Here is a 13,236-nt window from a genome sequence, read left to right as displayed (position 1 = left end):
AATTCATTTCTCAATTTTCAATACCTTCTTCCAAATAATTTTTTTTTAATTATAACGTTAAAATAATGACGATTTTGGATTAGGTTCACTTTTCGATTTGTATGGATAAAACGAAAAATCGTAAAAGCTTGAAATTTTCAATAAAATAAAGATTTTTGATTGTGTAGTTTAATCTCAAAAAAATTCATCTCTTCATTTTCAGTACTTTATAACGTTCCTTCCCATTTTCATTTGGAAAGGCGTGTCTTGGGGCTCTTAAGGAGTAACAGGGTAAAAAGGAACACAGAAATTAATAAATAAAAAAAATTTTATTGAAAGAAACAATGTTAAAAAAAAAATGTTCAAAATTTATTTTCGTGTAAATTTTATTTTACCATTAAACACTTATATCTACAAGATACTTAAAACAAGCACGATTTTTATTAAGCGTATTTGAAGACTGCTTCATTATTCCTAATCAATGTATCTTTGAGAATGTTTGGATCTCTTTTAAGTGTACGTAATGAGTAATAGGTAAGGAAGCGAATTAATTTGAGTTATGCAGCAAAACTGCGTTCAAACGTCTCTTAGAGAAATCAATAAACAACTTCTAATTCGCAGGGTCATATAACAGTCCACATTTTTGTACGAGGGCACTGACATAATTATTATAAACATAGCTACCACATTCAGAGAAAAACCTCTCGATGTCTATACCAAAAGAAGGTAGTTCCAGGAACAAGAAGATTTCTCTCTTTTAGTCGGCAGAACCGGTAGAAAATTAGAATCTTCATAATCAAGTGAATTCTTCAGATTCTCGAAGGTATCTAATGTCACAGCCGATATTGTCATCAGTTTTCTTCTCCAAATTTGGTGGAATTGGAGGAATATCGTCAGATTGAGGACTACTAAATATTATGAGAAATTTTAGAATTAAAACCGGCAGTTTTACTTAAAACAAATAGCAGTCATCGTGACTGAAATGTTCATGCCAAAACATTGGTGTTATGAAAGGCATTGTTGTACTCTTGGCATTATTCTAGCGTTTTAAGGTCTCAACACATGATTCACAAGCTACATGTGAAGCCCAAGATTTGTCTTGAATAGAAATAATTGTATCTTGAAGCAATTTTGTTAAATCATTTTGATATTCTTGGGAGCTCACAGTGAAGAAGAAATATCTCCAGAATGGCTGAAGAAAACTTGTGAAGAAAATTTTCTGCAAATGTAGACGTGAAAACGATTAATGAAAAACTGCTCATGGTCTGCAACCGAACTGGTTGCTAACAATAAGTAACAACAAAGTGCGCAATCGGCGGCGCTAGCGGCTGGTACTCATACTCATACCGCGTTCAGTGTTCAAATTCAAGCATCGAAGTAGCACCATTCAATAGAGCATTTTGACGGGCAAGGATATTACTGAAAAGTAGCCAAGAAAACCATATTATTATAACTATTTTATTATACCCAGAAAATTACTTCGGAAATGACGCTCAGCTCATCGACAGCAAAACCTTGCAAACATTTCATTTAAGTGTACAATAAAACAAAAAATATAGAAAACAAAATCGGCTTTTGTTTATTGCACTTAAACATGGAAAACCTCTTCAGCAGGTCTACGGTATGCTGGACCATCCTGCTACAGTGGTGTATTTGGTGGATGACCAACAGGAACAGAGCTAATTGATTAATTAGGAAGCGTAATAACTTTTATTATAAACGAAATAAAGCAATTTTATGATTTTTAGAAATCGGGGAAACTATTTAGGACGGATTTAAATGGTCGGTTGGGTTGAAATATGTAACTTCGTTATAGAGTTATAAAATATCCCAATTGATATTGTATACTCTCGGGGATTCTCCTAACTGGCAAGGAGCAACAAGATAAGTTATCTTTAAAAGATATAATAGATGTTTTTAATAGACTCAAAAAAAAGGTTGCTAATCAACCAGCTGTGCAGCTCTAGCACTATGAGATAAATATATTTTAGATAAAACTTAATTTAATTTGATTGGCAGTTAATTCATAGCGATCACGAGAATACTGTTATCACATTTGTATATTTGTTAACTTGGTGTTAACATGGAAACACAAAAGATATATCAACAACAAGAGGTCGTAGTTGAAATATTTCAGAGGTTGTCTGCAATGAGAGAGTAAGTGTTAATGAAAGAATTAGCCTGTAATTCAAATAAGTAAATAAAATTTGCTTATCACCGCTTTTAGTAGTAAATTATGCGACATAACTTTGGTTGTGGATGGTGTCAAAATACATGCGCACAAAGTTGTGCTTGCTGCTTGTTCCGAATTTATGAAAACATTATTAACAGGAGACTTTAAAGAATATCAACAACCAACGATCAAATTATCAGAAATAAATGCCGAAGCAGCGAACCACGTCGTTAACTATATGTATGGCTCATCCATCGAAATAACGATAGATAACGTTTTTGTAAGTATCATAGTTATTTACGTCAATGTATAAAAAAATAATCAATTACTAAAAAAAATATTTGTTTCACATTGTTGCAATTCATCATTGTACTTTAACTGGAGAATATAGGTAATATAGTTTTAATTGGTCATTTCGATTTGCGATCGTCAACGTGAATTCAGATATTCCTAACCTTATAAAATGAATCCAAACATAATATATCTTGCTATTAAGCTATTTAACATAATTTTACTTATTAGCTTATAACATATCAAATTAGGTTAACGTTTTATGCGTCTCTCTCTATGCGTGCAATGCATCGGTTATTCATTTCGTTTCTAACATTACTGAAGATATGTTTGAACCATATTCCCTTATAGTATTGTCACGATGATTAATATCCCGAAATGGTTTGTGCTTATACACCTCACATATCACTAAAGAAAGAAGATGGTCGTCCAATTCAACAGTTTACAAACAAATTATCCAAATAATTTCGCACAAAGTTGAGTGAAAATATTTTAAATAAATATGAGCCTCGTATAATGTTGCCTCGGTACAAATGCACCAGTGAGAAATGTATTTACAATAGGTAATGATTATTGAAGGAATGATAAATTATAATTATTTATAAAAACATTACAATGTGACATACGGAATGTGATATGCAGTAAAGTAAGTAATTATTTCTTGTCCTTCTTCTTTACATGATGTATTCTGTTTTGTCTTGCAGTCTATACGATTTTATCACTTCTTAGTATGTTTCTCTTCGAGCAAATGCCTCATTTTTCTGGGCTTTTCTTCATCTGTTCTTATTTTTGCTACTCGTGGATAATGATCACTCTGTAAATCGTAAAACTTCTGAAAAACTCATCACATAACGTATATCATTATCACCCTCCAGCCCTTAGCATTGCTGAACCTAGGCTTCCCTCATTTTAGACTAGTTCTATCTTGCGCGCTCTGTATACAATTTGCCGTTATTTTTTTGATATCGTCAGTTTTCTCTTATCCATTCTCAGTCTCCACTCGAGCAGTCTCTTCGGCACGTGCCCAATTCCGTTTAAGTTCTGCAATTCTGGTAATCACATTAGTTACTCCTCCAGTCGTTCTTTTTAAATCCTTTTTAATCACTCGGTCGCGAAACGAAACAACAAGCATTGAACCCTCCACTTTTCTCTGTGCAATTTGAAATTCTTTAAAAGTTGTTGCGGTCAGGGTGGACGTTTCAGCATGGTACGTCATAACTGGTAATACGCATAGGTCAAATGTTGTAAGGAGTTTATCTAAGTGACTGAGCAGCCTTATTGGTCTATAGTGTTCTTGTTCGTGAGGGTCTCGTTTCTTGAAGATTTGTATAACCTTAGCTTTTTGCCATCTCTTTGGTATTTTGCTAATGTTTTCATTAATCTATTCGATTTTTCTATGGATGTTTGTTTATTTATATCTCGCATTTCATCCATTCTAGTGTGCTCTCTACTCCTTATTTCTCTTCTTTTTTGTATCATTTGCTTACTTTCTCCAAGTTTTTCATCTATCCGAGATTTGGGACAAAATTTCTTTTGGCCCTCTATCAAGGCAGATGTTATCATTCAAATCATTAATGTTATTTTCCATGTTCATTTAGATGGTCGGCAATAAAACTTTGGAAACATTTACCGGCTTCTTTCATGCTCTGCCCTAGTTATTTCTTCTTAGTAAGCTTTATCTTTCCCTCTTTAGATTTATTTGTATTTGTGGTCGCTAATGGTGGCGAATATATTCAATACCGTGACGTCCTTAACTATGTGGCTCTTGTCAATTATTATATCTATTTCATTCTTTGTGTTATCATCAGGGTTTTGTCATGTCTATCTTCTACCTAAATTCGTTTTGGAAAAACTATTCATCTGGAAAGGATCCTTTTTTAACAAGAACGTTAAAAGCATCCGGTCGCGTTCGTTCCTGCCGTCTTAGCCAAAATGTCTTAGTGATGTTTTGTTGGGTTAGATAAGATTCCCATCTTGACATTGAAATCGCCACATATAAGAATAAAGTGTAAATGTTTGTCACTAAAAAATGTAATTTTTTTTGTGCATCATAATACTCTTAAATCCTTTTCATGTTAATATGTGGTTGGGTTGGTGTAACCCAAAACCCTTGAATTAATCTCTCTCCTCAGCTTAATGGTACTCTTGTGAATTTATGTATGACTTTATGTTCAAATTTATTGAACACCTCTTATTATTTGTTTTCATTCTACGTCCATATTTACCTATCGCTGTTTTGCATGCCGGAGCCCTTATTCCCTCCCTTCTATTAAAGTTTCCAGTATTAAAATCTAGCATTTTATAAAAATATCTAGGAAGTTGAATAGCAAGATAGATTATGTTTGGAATCAGTTTAAAGAATTTTTCATAAAGGCTAATTAAATCAAATTAAGAAATAAATATGAATTTTGTATTAAAGCGATTAATTAAATATTTTAAATTATCGTTTAGCTTTACAAAATATAATTTTAAATAAATCTGATTACAGAACATACTCCATATTTCACGGTTGTGGTTCGTAAATACTTTGTTGAAAGAGTGTGAACAATTTTTGATGAAAACCCTTAATATTTCTAATGCATTGTTAATTTGGACTAATTTTCGTTTAGTTGACAATATGCTAATAAAAAGAAGAGCTGAAAATCTTGTGGGATATTATTTTACGTAAGTTGAATATAGCAAATCTGAACAACCTTTTGCTAGTTTTGAGCGTTAATAAAAACAATAATAATAAAAACCGATTACTTCCAAACTTTTCATTCTCTTGACCCCGTTCTATCTCACGATGTTGAATTTCGGATACATCTCCTTTCCTCCTTTTCAACGCCATCTCGTCTGTTACTTCTTCTCACTGGATTCATAGTCTACCCCACTCTTCGTCTTCTTTTTGGCTTCGTATTGAATACTTTCTTTGATTTTCTCCTCTATTAGAGCTCTCAAGTTTAGTTCTTCTCTGACGCTGTTGTTTCGTACTCTGTCTTCTGGTTTTTCGTACTATTTTTCGCAGACACTTCATCTGTGCTATTCCTATTTTTGATTTGTATTTGTCTAACATTATTCAAGCTGATTAGGTGAGTGTGGGTGTATTGATGGTTTTGTATAAGTGTAATTAGGCTTTATTGCTTAGCTCTTTCTTACTTACTTTTGTTCGTGTTTATTATCATTCCCTTCTCTTGTAGGCAGGTTTTACAATTTGTATGTTTCTTTGTAAGACATTTACTCTGCCTGACATTAATTAGTACAATATCGTCAGCTAGCTACATACTAGCTCGAAATCTGCTTTTAGGTCCAGGAAAGCTAGGTACTTACTTTTGTCTTTATCTTTTTATCCTTAATTATGGCTCTGAGGGTGTATATGTGATCCTGTGTTTGTCTGTTAGGCTGGAACGCTAATTACTGTTCTTCAAGTCTGCCCACTATCTTCGGCCTTCATCTTCTTCCTCTTTATTTAAAGCTGTCTTGCAGTTCTCGGATTGGTATGTTGTTTATGGAGGTTCTAATGATCTTAGTTCCTCCCTGACTATTCACTAGTACTTCCTGGAATCTCACTGAAATAGATATTAAGAAGGAGATATTTGTATTAAGACGTTTTCTACCCTAACTTTTGCAGTTTGACTCCACTACAATTGTGAGGTGACAGCGCATCTTCCAGCGTTTATGAGACCGATCTACAGTCTCATAAACGCTGGAAGATTTGATAATTTCTGCAATTTCCTATGTGAGATGCAGTCGACAATTTTCTGATAGTCCTTTGCGTGAGTACATTGAGGGAGAATAGAGACTCGCGCGTACCTGCTCCGTTTCTGATCCCCAATTGCGTGTCGTGAACTTGTCCCTTGCATTTTGCATATACAGGGTGATTTATAACATACGGAGCAGATTAAAAGAGCAAGTACTAGGGGCCAAACTGAAGATATTTTCTTAATAATGTTTTGACTACAACGTAATAATCACAAAGATATAGAGCATTAAAGTTGAATTAATTGCCCAGCAGTTCTTACGATATACGGTATTACACTACGTTTAAATTCAAACTGCGAATATTTCGGGGTTACTTAAGCAATGCCTGATTAGCACCTATAATAAAATCTTTGTAATATGGCAGTTATGGCTATTTAAAAATTTGTTAAATCACTCAAAAACTGGTGTTTGTTTTTTGAGAACCGCTGATAATATGTTTTTATTGCTGTCAATCCAGTTGACTTGGTTACCTGGCAACGGACATGTCATTTAATTTTAATAATCAATGTCATTTAACGTCAAAATTAGAATTTTTACTAATCAAAAAATACAATGGTAATGTTGTATATTATGTTGTGTAACGAAGAATACGTAGATATGCTTATTATTTATGGAGCTGCTGGAGAAAACGCTGCACACGCAAGACGTCTGTATTTAGAACGATATCCAAATCGACAGATCCCTTCTGAAAACACTTTTCTTCGGTTAATCCAGCGGGGAAGAGAGACAGGAAATTTGCAACCTAAGAAAGGTCTTGGTGGCGGTAGACTAAACAGACATGGAGTGAATGTGGAAGAAGAAATTCTAGAAATTGTGGAAGCGGATCGAAGCACGAGTACTCGTCAAATTTCTCACCAACTCGAGGTATCCCAGAATTTTGTTTGGCGTACGTTGAAAAGTAACGGTTTACACCCCTATCATTTTCAAAAAGTGCAAGGACTGACTCCCGTTGACTATCCTTTGCGGTTGCAATTTTGCGAGTGGCTACTAAATCGTACCAACAGAGAAGCAGATTTTGCGGACAGTATACTGGTAACGGATGAATGCTGTTTTACCAGAAATGGTGTTCTAAATGTTCACAATTCCCACGTGTGGTCGGACGAAAATCCACACGTTATTCGTCAAGGCTCTTTTCAACAACGATTCAGAGTGAATCTATGGGCGGGAATTGTGAACAATACGTTAATAGGACCTTTCGAATTACCAGGAACTCTGAATGGAACTTCTTATTTACAGTTTTTACAAGAAAATCTGTCAGTACTCCTGGAAGATATTCCGCTACTTATGCGACGTGAGATGTGGTTTATGCACGACGGTTGTCCTGCACATTTTAGTCGTAATGTACGAGATTTCCTCGATAATGCTTTTCGGCAAAAATGGATTGGTCGAGGTGGACCTATTCCATGGCCGCCACGTAGTTCCGATCTTAACCCATTGGACTTTTTTATGGGGATTCATGAAGGATAGAGTATATGCCACCGAGATTAATACAATCGACGAACTACGACATCGCATCACTGCCGCTACAGAGGACATACGTCCACGATTTCCACGATTATCGTTAAATTGGATTCGTCGTGCGCAGTTGTGCGTCGAAATGCAAGGACAGCACTTTGAACATATGTTATAAAGAGATTATTATTATTATTATTATTGTTATTTTCTTGTTTTAGAGATTTTGTAATTTTGCATTTAAAACATTATTATTATCCGTTTCATAAATTAACATCTATTATTTCTTTTCATAAATTACGCATTAAAACTAAACAATTAAATTGTCTACTTTGACAGCTCCTTCAAAAATGAGGATGGCGTTGACAAGTATTTTAATTGTTCTTTAGTGAATATCAGCGGTTCTCAAAAGTTGACGCTAACTTATTTAAAAAATTAACATGCGATATCTATGTAACTATTAAGATTTTAACAAAACATTATTAAGAAAATCTCTTCAGTTTGACCTCAAGTACCTACCTATTTAGTCTCCTCCGTATGTTATAAATCACCCTGTATGTATACGAGTGTGAATGATATACATCTGGCCCGATCTGACAACTTCGATGTTTTTTTGGACCTTTATAGTACATCTGACCTCTTCCTTTCTGACGGCAACGCTCATTACTACTCGTTCGAGTGTTGTAGCTTTTCTTCAACGCCTACTAAGATTTTATTATTTCCATCCCTCAAAACACCCTGATGTTGTTTGTGTTTGTCAGTCTCTTGATTTTCTTATGAAGAGTAAACAGGTCGTGCTTGTTTTGCAGCGTCTCCATCTCATTGCAATTCTCCATCGGCCATCGCTTGTCCACTTTTCGGCATTCTGCTCGCAGCATCTTATTCATTATTCTCTCTGCCATAACCTGGAGGATTTGGTCAGTTATCAACTGGTATTGCGTGTCAGTGAGACTCTTTATTATGACATCCCATCTATGTTCTACTTCTGTATCATCCTCATTGTAGTTGGCGGTTGTTTGTAGACAGGTCTCGAGATTTTCGGTAAATTGATCACGATGGGTTGTGGTCGTTATTGATATCAGCGCAGGGTGTATTGTAGCTACTTTACATACTTCATAAATAACTTTTGATAAGGATGAAATCTGTGTCACAAAGTGCTTGTGTCAGATAGATTATCATCTGTGCACAATTTCACTATCCGGCAACTTTTTCCTCCACACTATGGAGGGGAGTCTATGGTCGGAGTCTATATTGTCTTCCCAGTATCTCCTGATGTTAATAATGTCAGTTGCGTAATTTTATTTTTGTTTTATTCACGTTCAACTAGAGAAAGAGTTTTATATCACCATGTACTAACATCCTTAACATATATAATTAAAGTCATATAATGAACTCCGGAAAATTTATGGAATTAAAAATTGAAGAATTAATCGAACTTCTAAGCAAAGATTCATTATTAATTAAAGCGGAGAGACAAATATTTGAATGCGTAATTTCTTGGATAAAACACAATCAAGAAAGAAGAAAAGTTTATCTTGCTGATATAATAGGATCAGGATGTATTCGGATGAGTTTGTTATCCAGGACCTATTTAAATAATTGTTTGCTTCGAAATGAATTAATTAAGAACAATTATGAGCTTATTAATAAAGTTCAATCCCAATTTACATTAGAAGCAAAGCCTCGGAAAGTCAAGCATAATAAAGTATTGTTGGTTATGGGCGAATCACCACAAAATTCCTGTATGTTTATTTTGTTTTTGTTCTGTGTTAATCAATAATTAGGGTAAACGCACCAGTGTTTGACCTGTTAAGGATTTTTTAATGTCAGTGTTTGACCGAGCCATATTATTTTTCTTGTAGATCCCTCTGCCTTTACATAAAATGATCAAAATATGATCAAATACACATCTGTCAAATACTAAACAACTTAAACGGGAAGATATAAGTTTTAAAAACAGGTATTACACATTTTTTTTTTTCGAACAACCAATTCGTCTAGTATTTGACCGATTGGTCAAACACTAATTTTTAATTAAATTTAGAACTACCAGTCATTGACCGGCTTTATTTCAACAAACAATTAATTAAGGCGGTATTTTTTTTAATATAACCAATAGAAAACATTATTAGATCACTTTGGGCGAATTTCTAAACATAAAAATTACGCTTTTTAGCACGATGCGAATAGGCCGGCAGTTAGCGCGAAATTAAACAACAAAAACTCAAGAACGGTATGGTCGTGGACTTTTTGTGTACTAGGGAGTGGAGAGGAGACTGGTGGCTATTTATGGATATATTTATATTTTTTTAGATATTCCTTGGATCCTTATTTTCTACATTTTTTTACAAAAACGGTCAAACACTGACCAACGGTCAATTACTGGCGTTTTACCCTATATATTAAGGGTAGAGAGATGTTTTGCTTTTTTTTTACTCGGAAATAAATAGTTATTGATCAGATTTCTTCTTCTTTGTTACGTAAGAGTAATATATTATTCTTTTAGGCTCTGTGGAATATTATAACATTAATACAGAAACCTGGCACAAATTGCCCACCATAATTGAATCTTTTCATGCAATTTCCTTCAGTTATATAAAAGACGTACTGTATGTCGTTTATAGAAGATGCCTAAGAAATAACCCTGAAATTGCAAAATGCGACTTAACCAGGGGAATATTATTTGGGCGCAAAACGTTAACAAATCTTAAAACATCATTTGAAGAGGTGATCATTTTGAATCATTTTATTTATTCATTTAGTACAACAATTACTTTTGGTTTTTCATCAGCAGTCGCAGAAAAGGTTGATTTAATAACTGGCACAACAACAACAATTATGCCAATGAATGTTAGAAGAAGAGACGTTGCTTTATGCGTTTTAGACAATTTTATATACGCGGTATGTCCTACCGAATAAAATAACGCATTTTATGATTACTAGCAGATTTTAGTTAACTTACATCATAATTTTTTTACTTTTATATACAGATTGGAGGAACGGATGGGGTTGAAGCCTTGAAATGTGTGGAACGTTACAATATAGAAAAAAATTTATGGGAACGCCTCTCGGATATGAACTACCCAAGAAAACGTGCTGGTACATGATTATCGTACATTACAGAAATTGTTGTTTTAAAAGCTTTTTTTTTTATTTATTAGTTGCTGCATCTGTTAAAGGACTATTATATGTGATCGGAGGTTTGGATAAATATAATAGTGTGTTAAACACTATTTCAGTATACGATCCCAATAATAAATTGTGGACCGATATACCTTCAGAAATTAATTTTTGTTGTACCGAACCATTATCGATAACATCTTATAAAAATATGATATACGTATTTGGCAAAGTTGATTCGTATCATCACCTAGATACGAATCGCGTTGTAGTTTTTAATCCAGAAACAAAAACTTGGAATGAAGATTTAATTAAATCAAGTAGCTGCTTGACTAAAACAATTTATGGGGCTGCATTAATGGATGTTTTGGAAACTATGAGAGATATTCCAGTTTAAGAGCGAACAATATATGAATATTAATATTTAGAATATTAGATTTTTTTTGAATTATAATGTTAAGATTAGGTTTAGTTTGTAAATTTTCGACAAAACGAAACATATTAAAAACTTGAAATTTTCAATTAAATAAAGTTATGTGATCTCAAAAAAAATTATCTATTAATTTTCTATTAATTCTCTTGGTTATGAAAAAATAATTATCTGTTCCACATTTTGATTATATATCGCTAGTTTGCATCTTCTTGGTTCTCTAGGCACTGTAAGGAATTGTGTTTTTTTTAGTTCAAATGGTCATGCTGTATGTTTTTGCGGTTGTTTCGAATCTTTGTGATCACTTCTGTAAATTGTGTTCGTCTTCGGATATTAAGACGGCACGCAATATTTCAAGCTGTCACCCCGCTTATACCCAAGAGTACTGATATTTTGTTCGTCAGACTGTGTCAGCCGTTTTTATGTGTGTTGTATTGTTGCTGTTCAATTCTATCATAATTACTAGAATGTCAGTCTACGTTTCTCTTCTTCAGTAGTACTGGTTCATTAGTTAGTATTTTGTCGGAAACCCTGTTGTTCTTCGCCAATTATTGTGTCCGAGGTGTTGCATTTTTCTATGATATCTTCGTTTCTCTTACGATCCATTAGAGTATATCCGTACGTGGCCTTTCCATGTCGATTGAAAAGGAGGATACATAAGGATGGGCTTTAATACCTTGTATATTCTGGACATGCTGGCAATTGATAGATGTTTATTCCTCCATATTGGGTTACCAAGTACAGGGTGTCCCAATTTCGATGTCCGCATAGGCTATCTCCGAAACTAAAAGAGATAGAAAAAAAGTAGCTTACATGTCATCATCTCGTTTTTCGAGAAAATGCTAATTCCGAAAACTCCGAACAGCTATCGTCTTTTGTTTTCACCCTATCGGCAAAAACTGAAAATTTTGCAAAAACGACAATCGCGAATATCTCACTTATTATCAAAGATGGAGTATTATAAATAAAACATTATATGAGCAACTTTTTACGAAGAATTCAGTGGCGTAGGTAGAATTTTTTTCTCATCTTTTATTTTCGAGATTTTAGACATAACTTTATTTTTTTAAATGGAAACCATAGTTGGCTATGAGTTAAAATAATTTGTTATTTTCTTCTGATAACAAATATATATAGTTTGTGGGATATATTTCTTATAGTTATTGAATAATTAACAAAAATTCATTTTGTTCCATCTAAATCTAATGTATGTATTTAAAAGTTAATGTTGCTATGGTGATAACCATACATACTATGATGGAATATAATGTATCAATTTTTTTTGTTCTTTCTAAAACTATTGTGTGTATTTAAAAGTTAATGTTGTTATGGTGATAACCATACCATGAGAGAAAGCATTGTTTCCAATTATTGCCAAAGTTTGTAGCAAGGACAGTAGAATCTAACAGGACTGCTACATCCAGTGTATTTTTGTAGTCGACTACGGGTTGGTTGCCCGCACTCTACGTCACACTATTTGCCACGCCTGGTAACTGTCTATGTTTTTAGAGGTTATATGAAGGACATTAATACGTCTAAAAACATAAAACTTCAAAACTAATATGAATACGTCTAGGATATAACCTCTCACAGCAAACGCATAGACCAGGGGTGGGCAAAGTTTAATGTTCAATGATCGACGTAAATGTTAGCTGGTTAATGGCGATGGACATTTTCAGAAATAGGTAGTAATTAAATTATTTATTCATATCAATATACAGGGTAATTCACATAAGAACCGACACAGAACAGGGACATGTAGAGGACAATAAATTAAGACGATTTAACACAACTTATCTCTATACTAAGTTGTACTCCTGAGGAGTTATAAGCCTTCAAAGTTGGGTCTTAAATTTTTAAAACATTGAATATCTTCGTAATACATTAAGTTAGAAAAACCAAATTTGGTATACGTTATGAGTGTACCGAGGGTATTAATTGGTAGCAAGTTGAGACCAATGGCACCAATGAAGACCAGGCATTTGAAAGGGTTGATTACGGGTGATGGTCCCCTAAACTTTGACAGATTTTTTTAACCTTTTGGTGGATT

At 33.8% G+C, this 13,236-nt stretch overlaps 1 protein-coding gene across 1 annotated transcript; it reads left to right on the top strand.

Moving 5' to 3' along the window:
• The first annotated feature begins 1,920 nt into the window (after positions 1–1,920).
• Positions 1,921–11,298, top strand: LOC111422515 (kelch-like protein 3). The gene is made up of 7 exons (XM_023055720.2): positions 1,921–2,136; positions 2,207–2,432; positions 4,932–5,107; positions 9,017–9,378; positions 10,143–10,537; positions 10,627–10,735; positions 10,798–11,298. The coding sequence occupies exons 1-7, from the start codon at positions 2,063–2,065 to the stop codon at positions 11,151–11,153; spliced, it is 1,698 nt and encodes a 565-aa protein (XP_022911488.2). The 5' UTR covers positions 1,921–2,062; the 3' UTR covers positions 11,154–11,298.
• Positions 11,299–13,236: the final 1,938 nt, after the last annotated feature.

Source organism: Onthophagus taurus, chromosome 7 (genome assembly GCF_036711975.1).
Source record: "Onthophagus taurus isolate NC chromosome 7, IU_Otau_3.0, whole genome shotgun sequence".
In the NCBI taxonomy this organism is placed as follows: Eukaryota; Metazoa; Arthropoda; class Insecta; order Coleoptera; family Scarabaeidae; genus Onthophagus; species Onthophagus taurus.
This window is presented reverse-complemented; position numbering and strand designations above follow the sequence as displayed.

Coding starts and splice junctions, on each gene's coding strand:
- LOC111422515 (XM_023055720.2), top strand. CDS start 2,063: ATGGAAACACAAAAGATATATCAACAACAAGAGGTCGTAGTTGAAATA. Junction 9,379..10,142: donor CGAATCACCACAAAATTCCT/GTATGTTTATTT, acceptor TTATTCTTTTAG/GCTCTGTGGAATATTATAAC. Junction 10,538..10,626: donor TAGACAATTTTATATACGCG/GTATGTCCTACC, acceptor TTTTATATACAG/ATTGGAGGAACGGATGGGGT.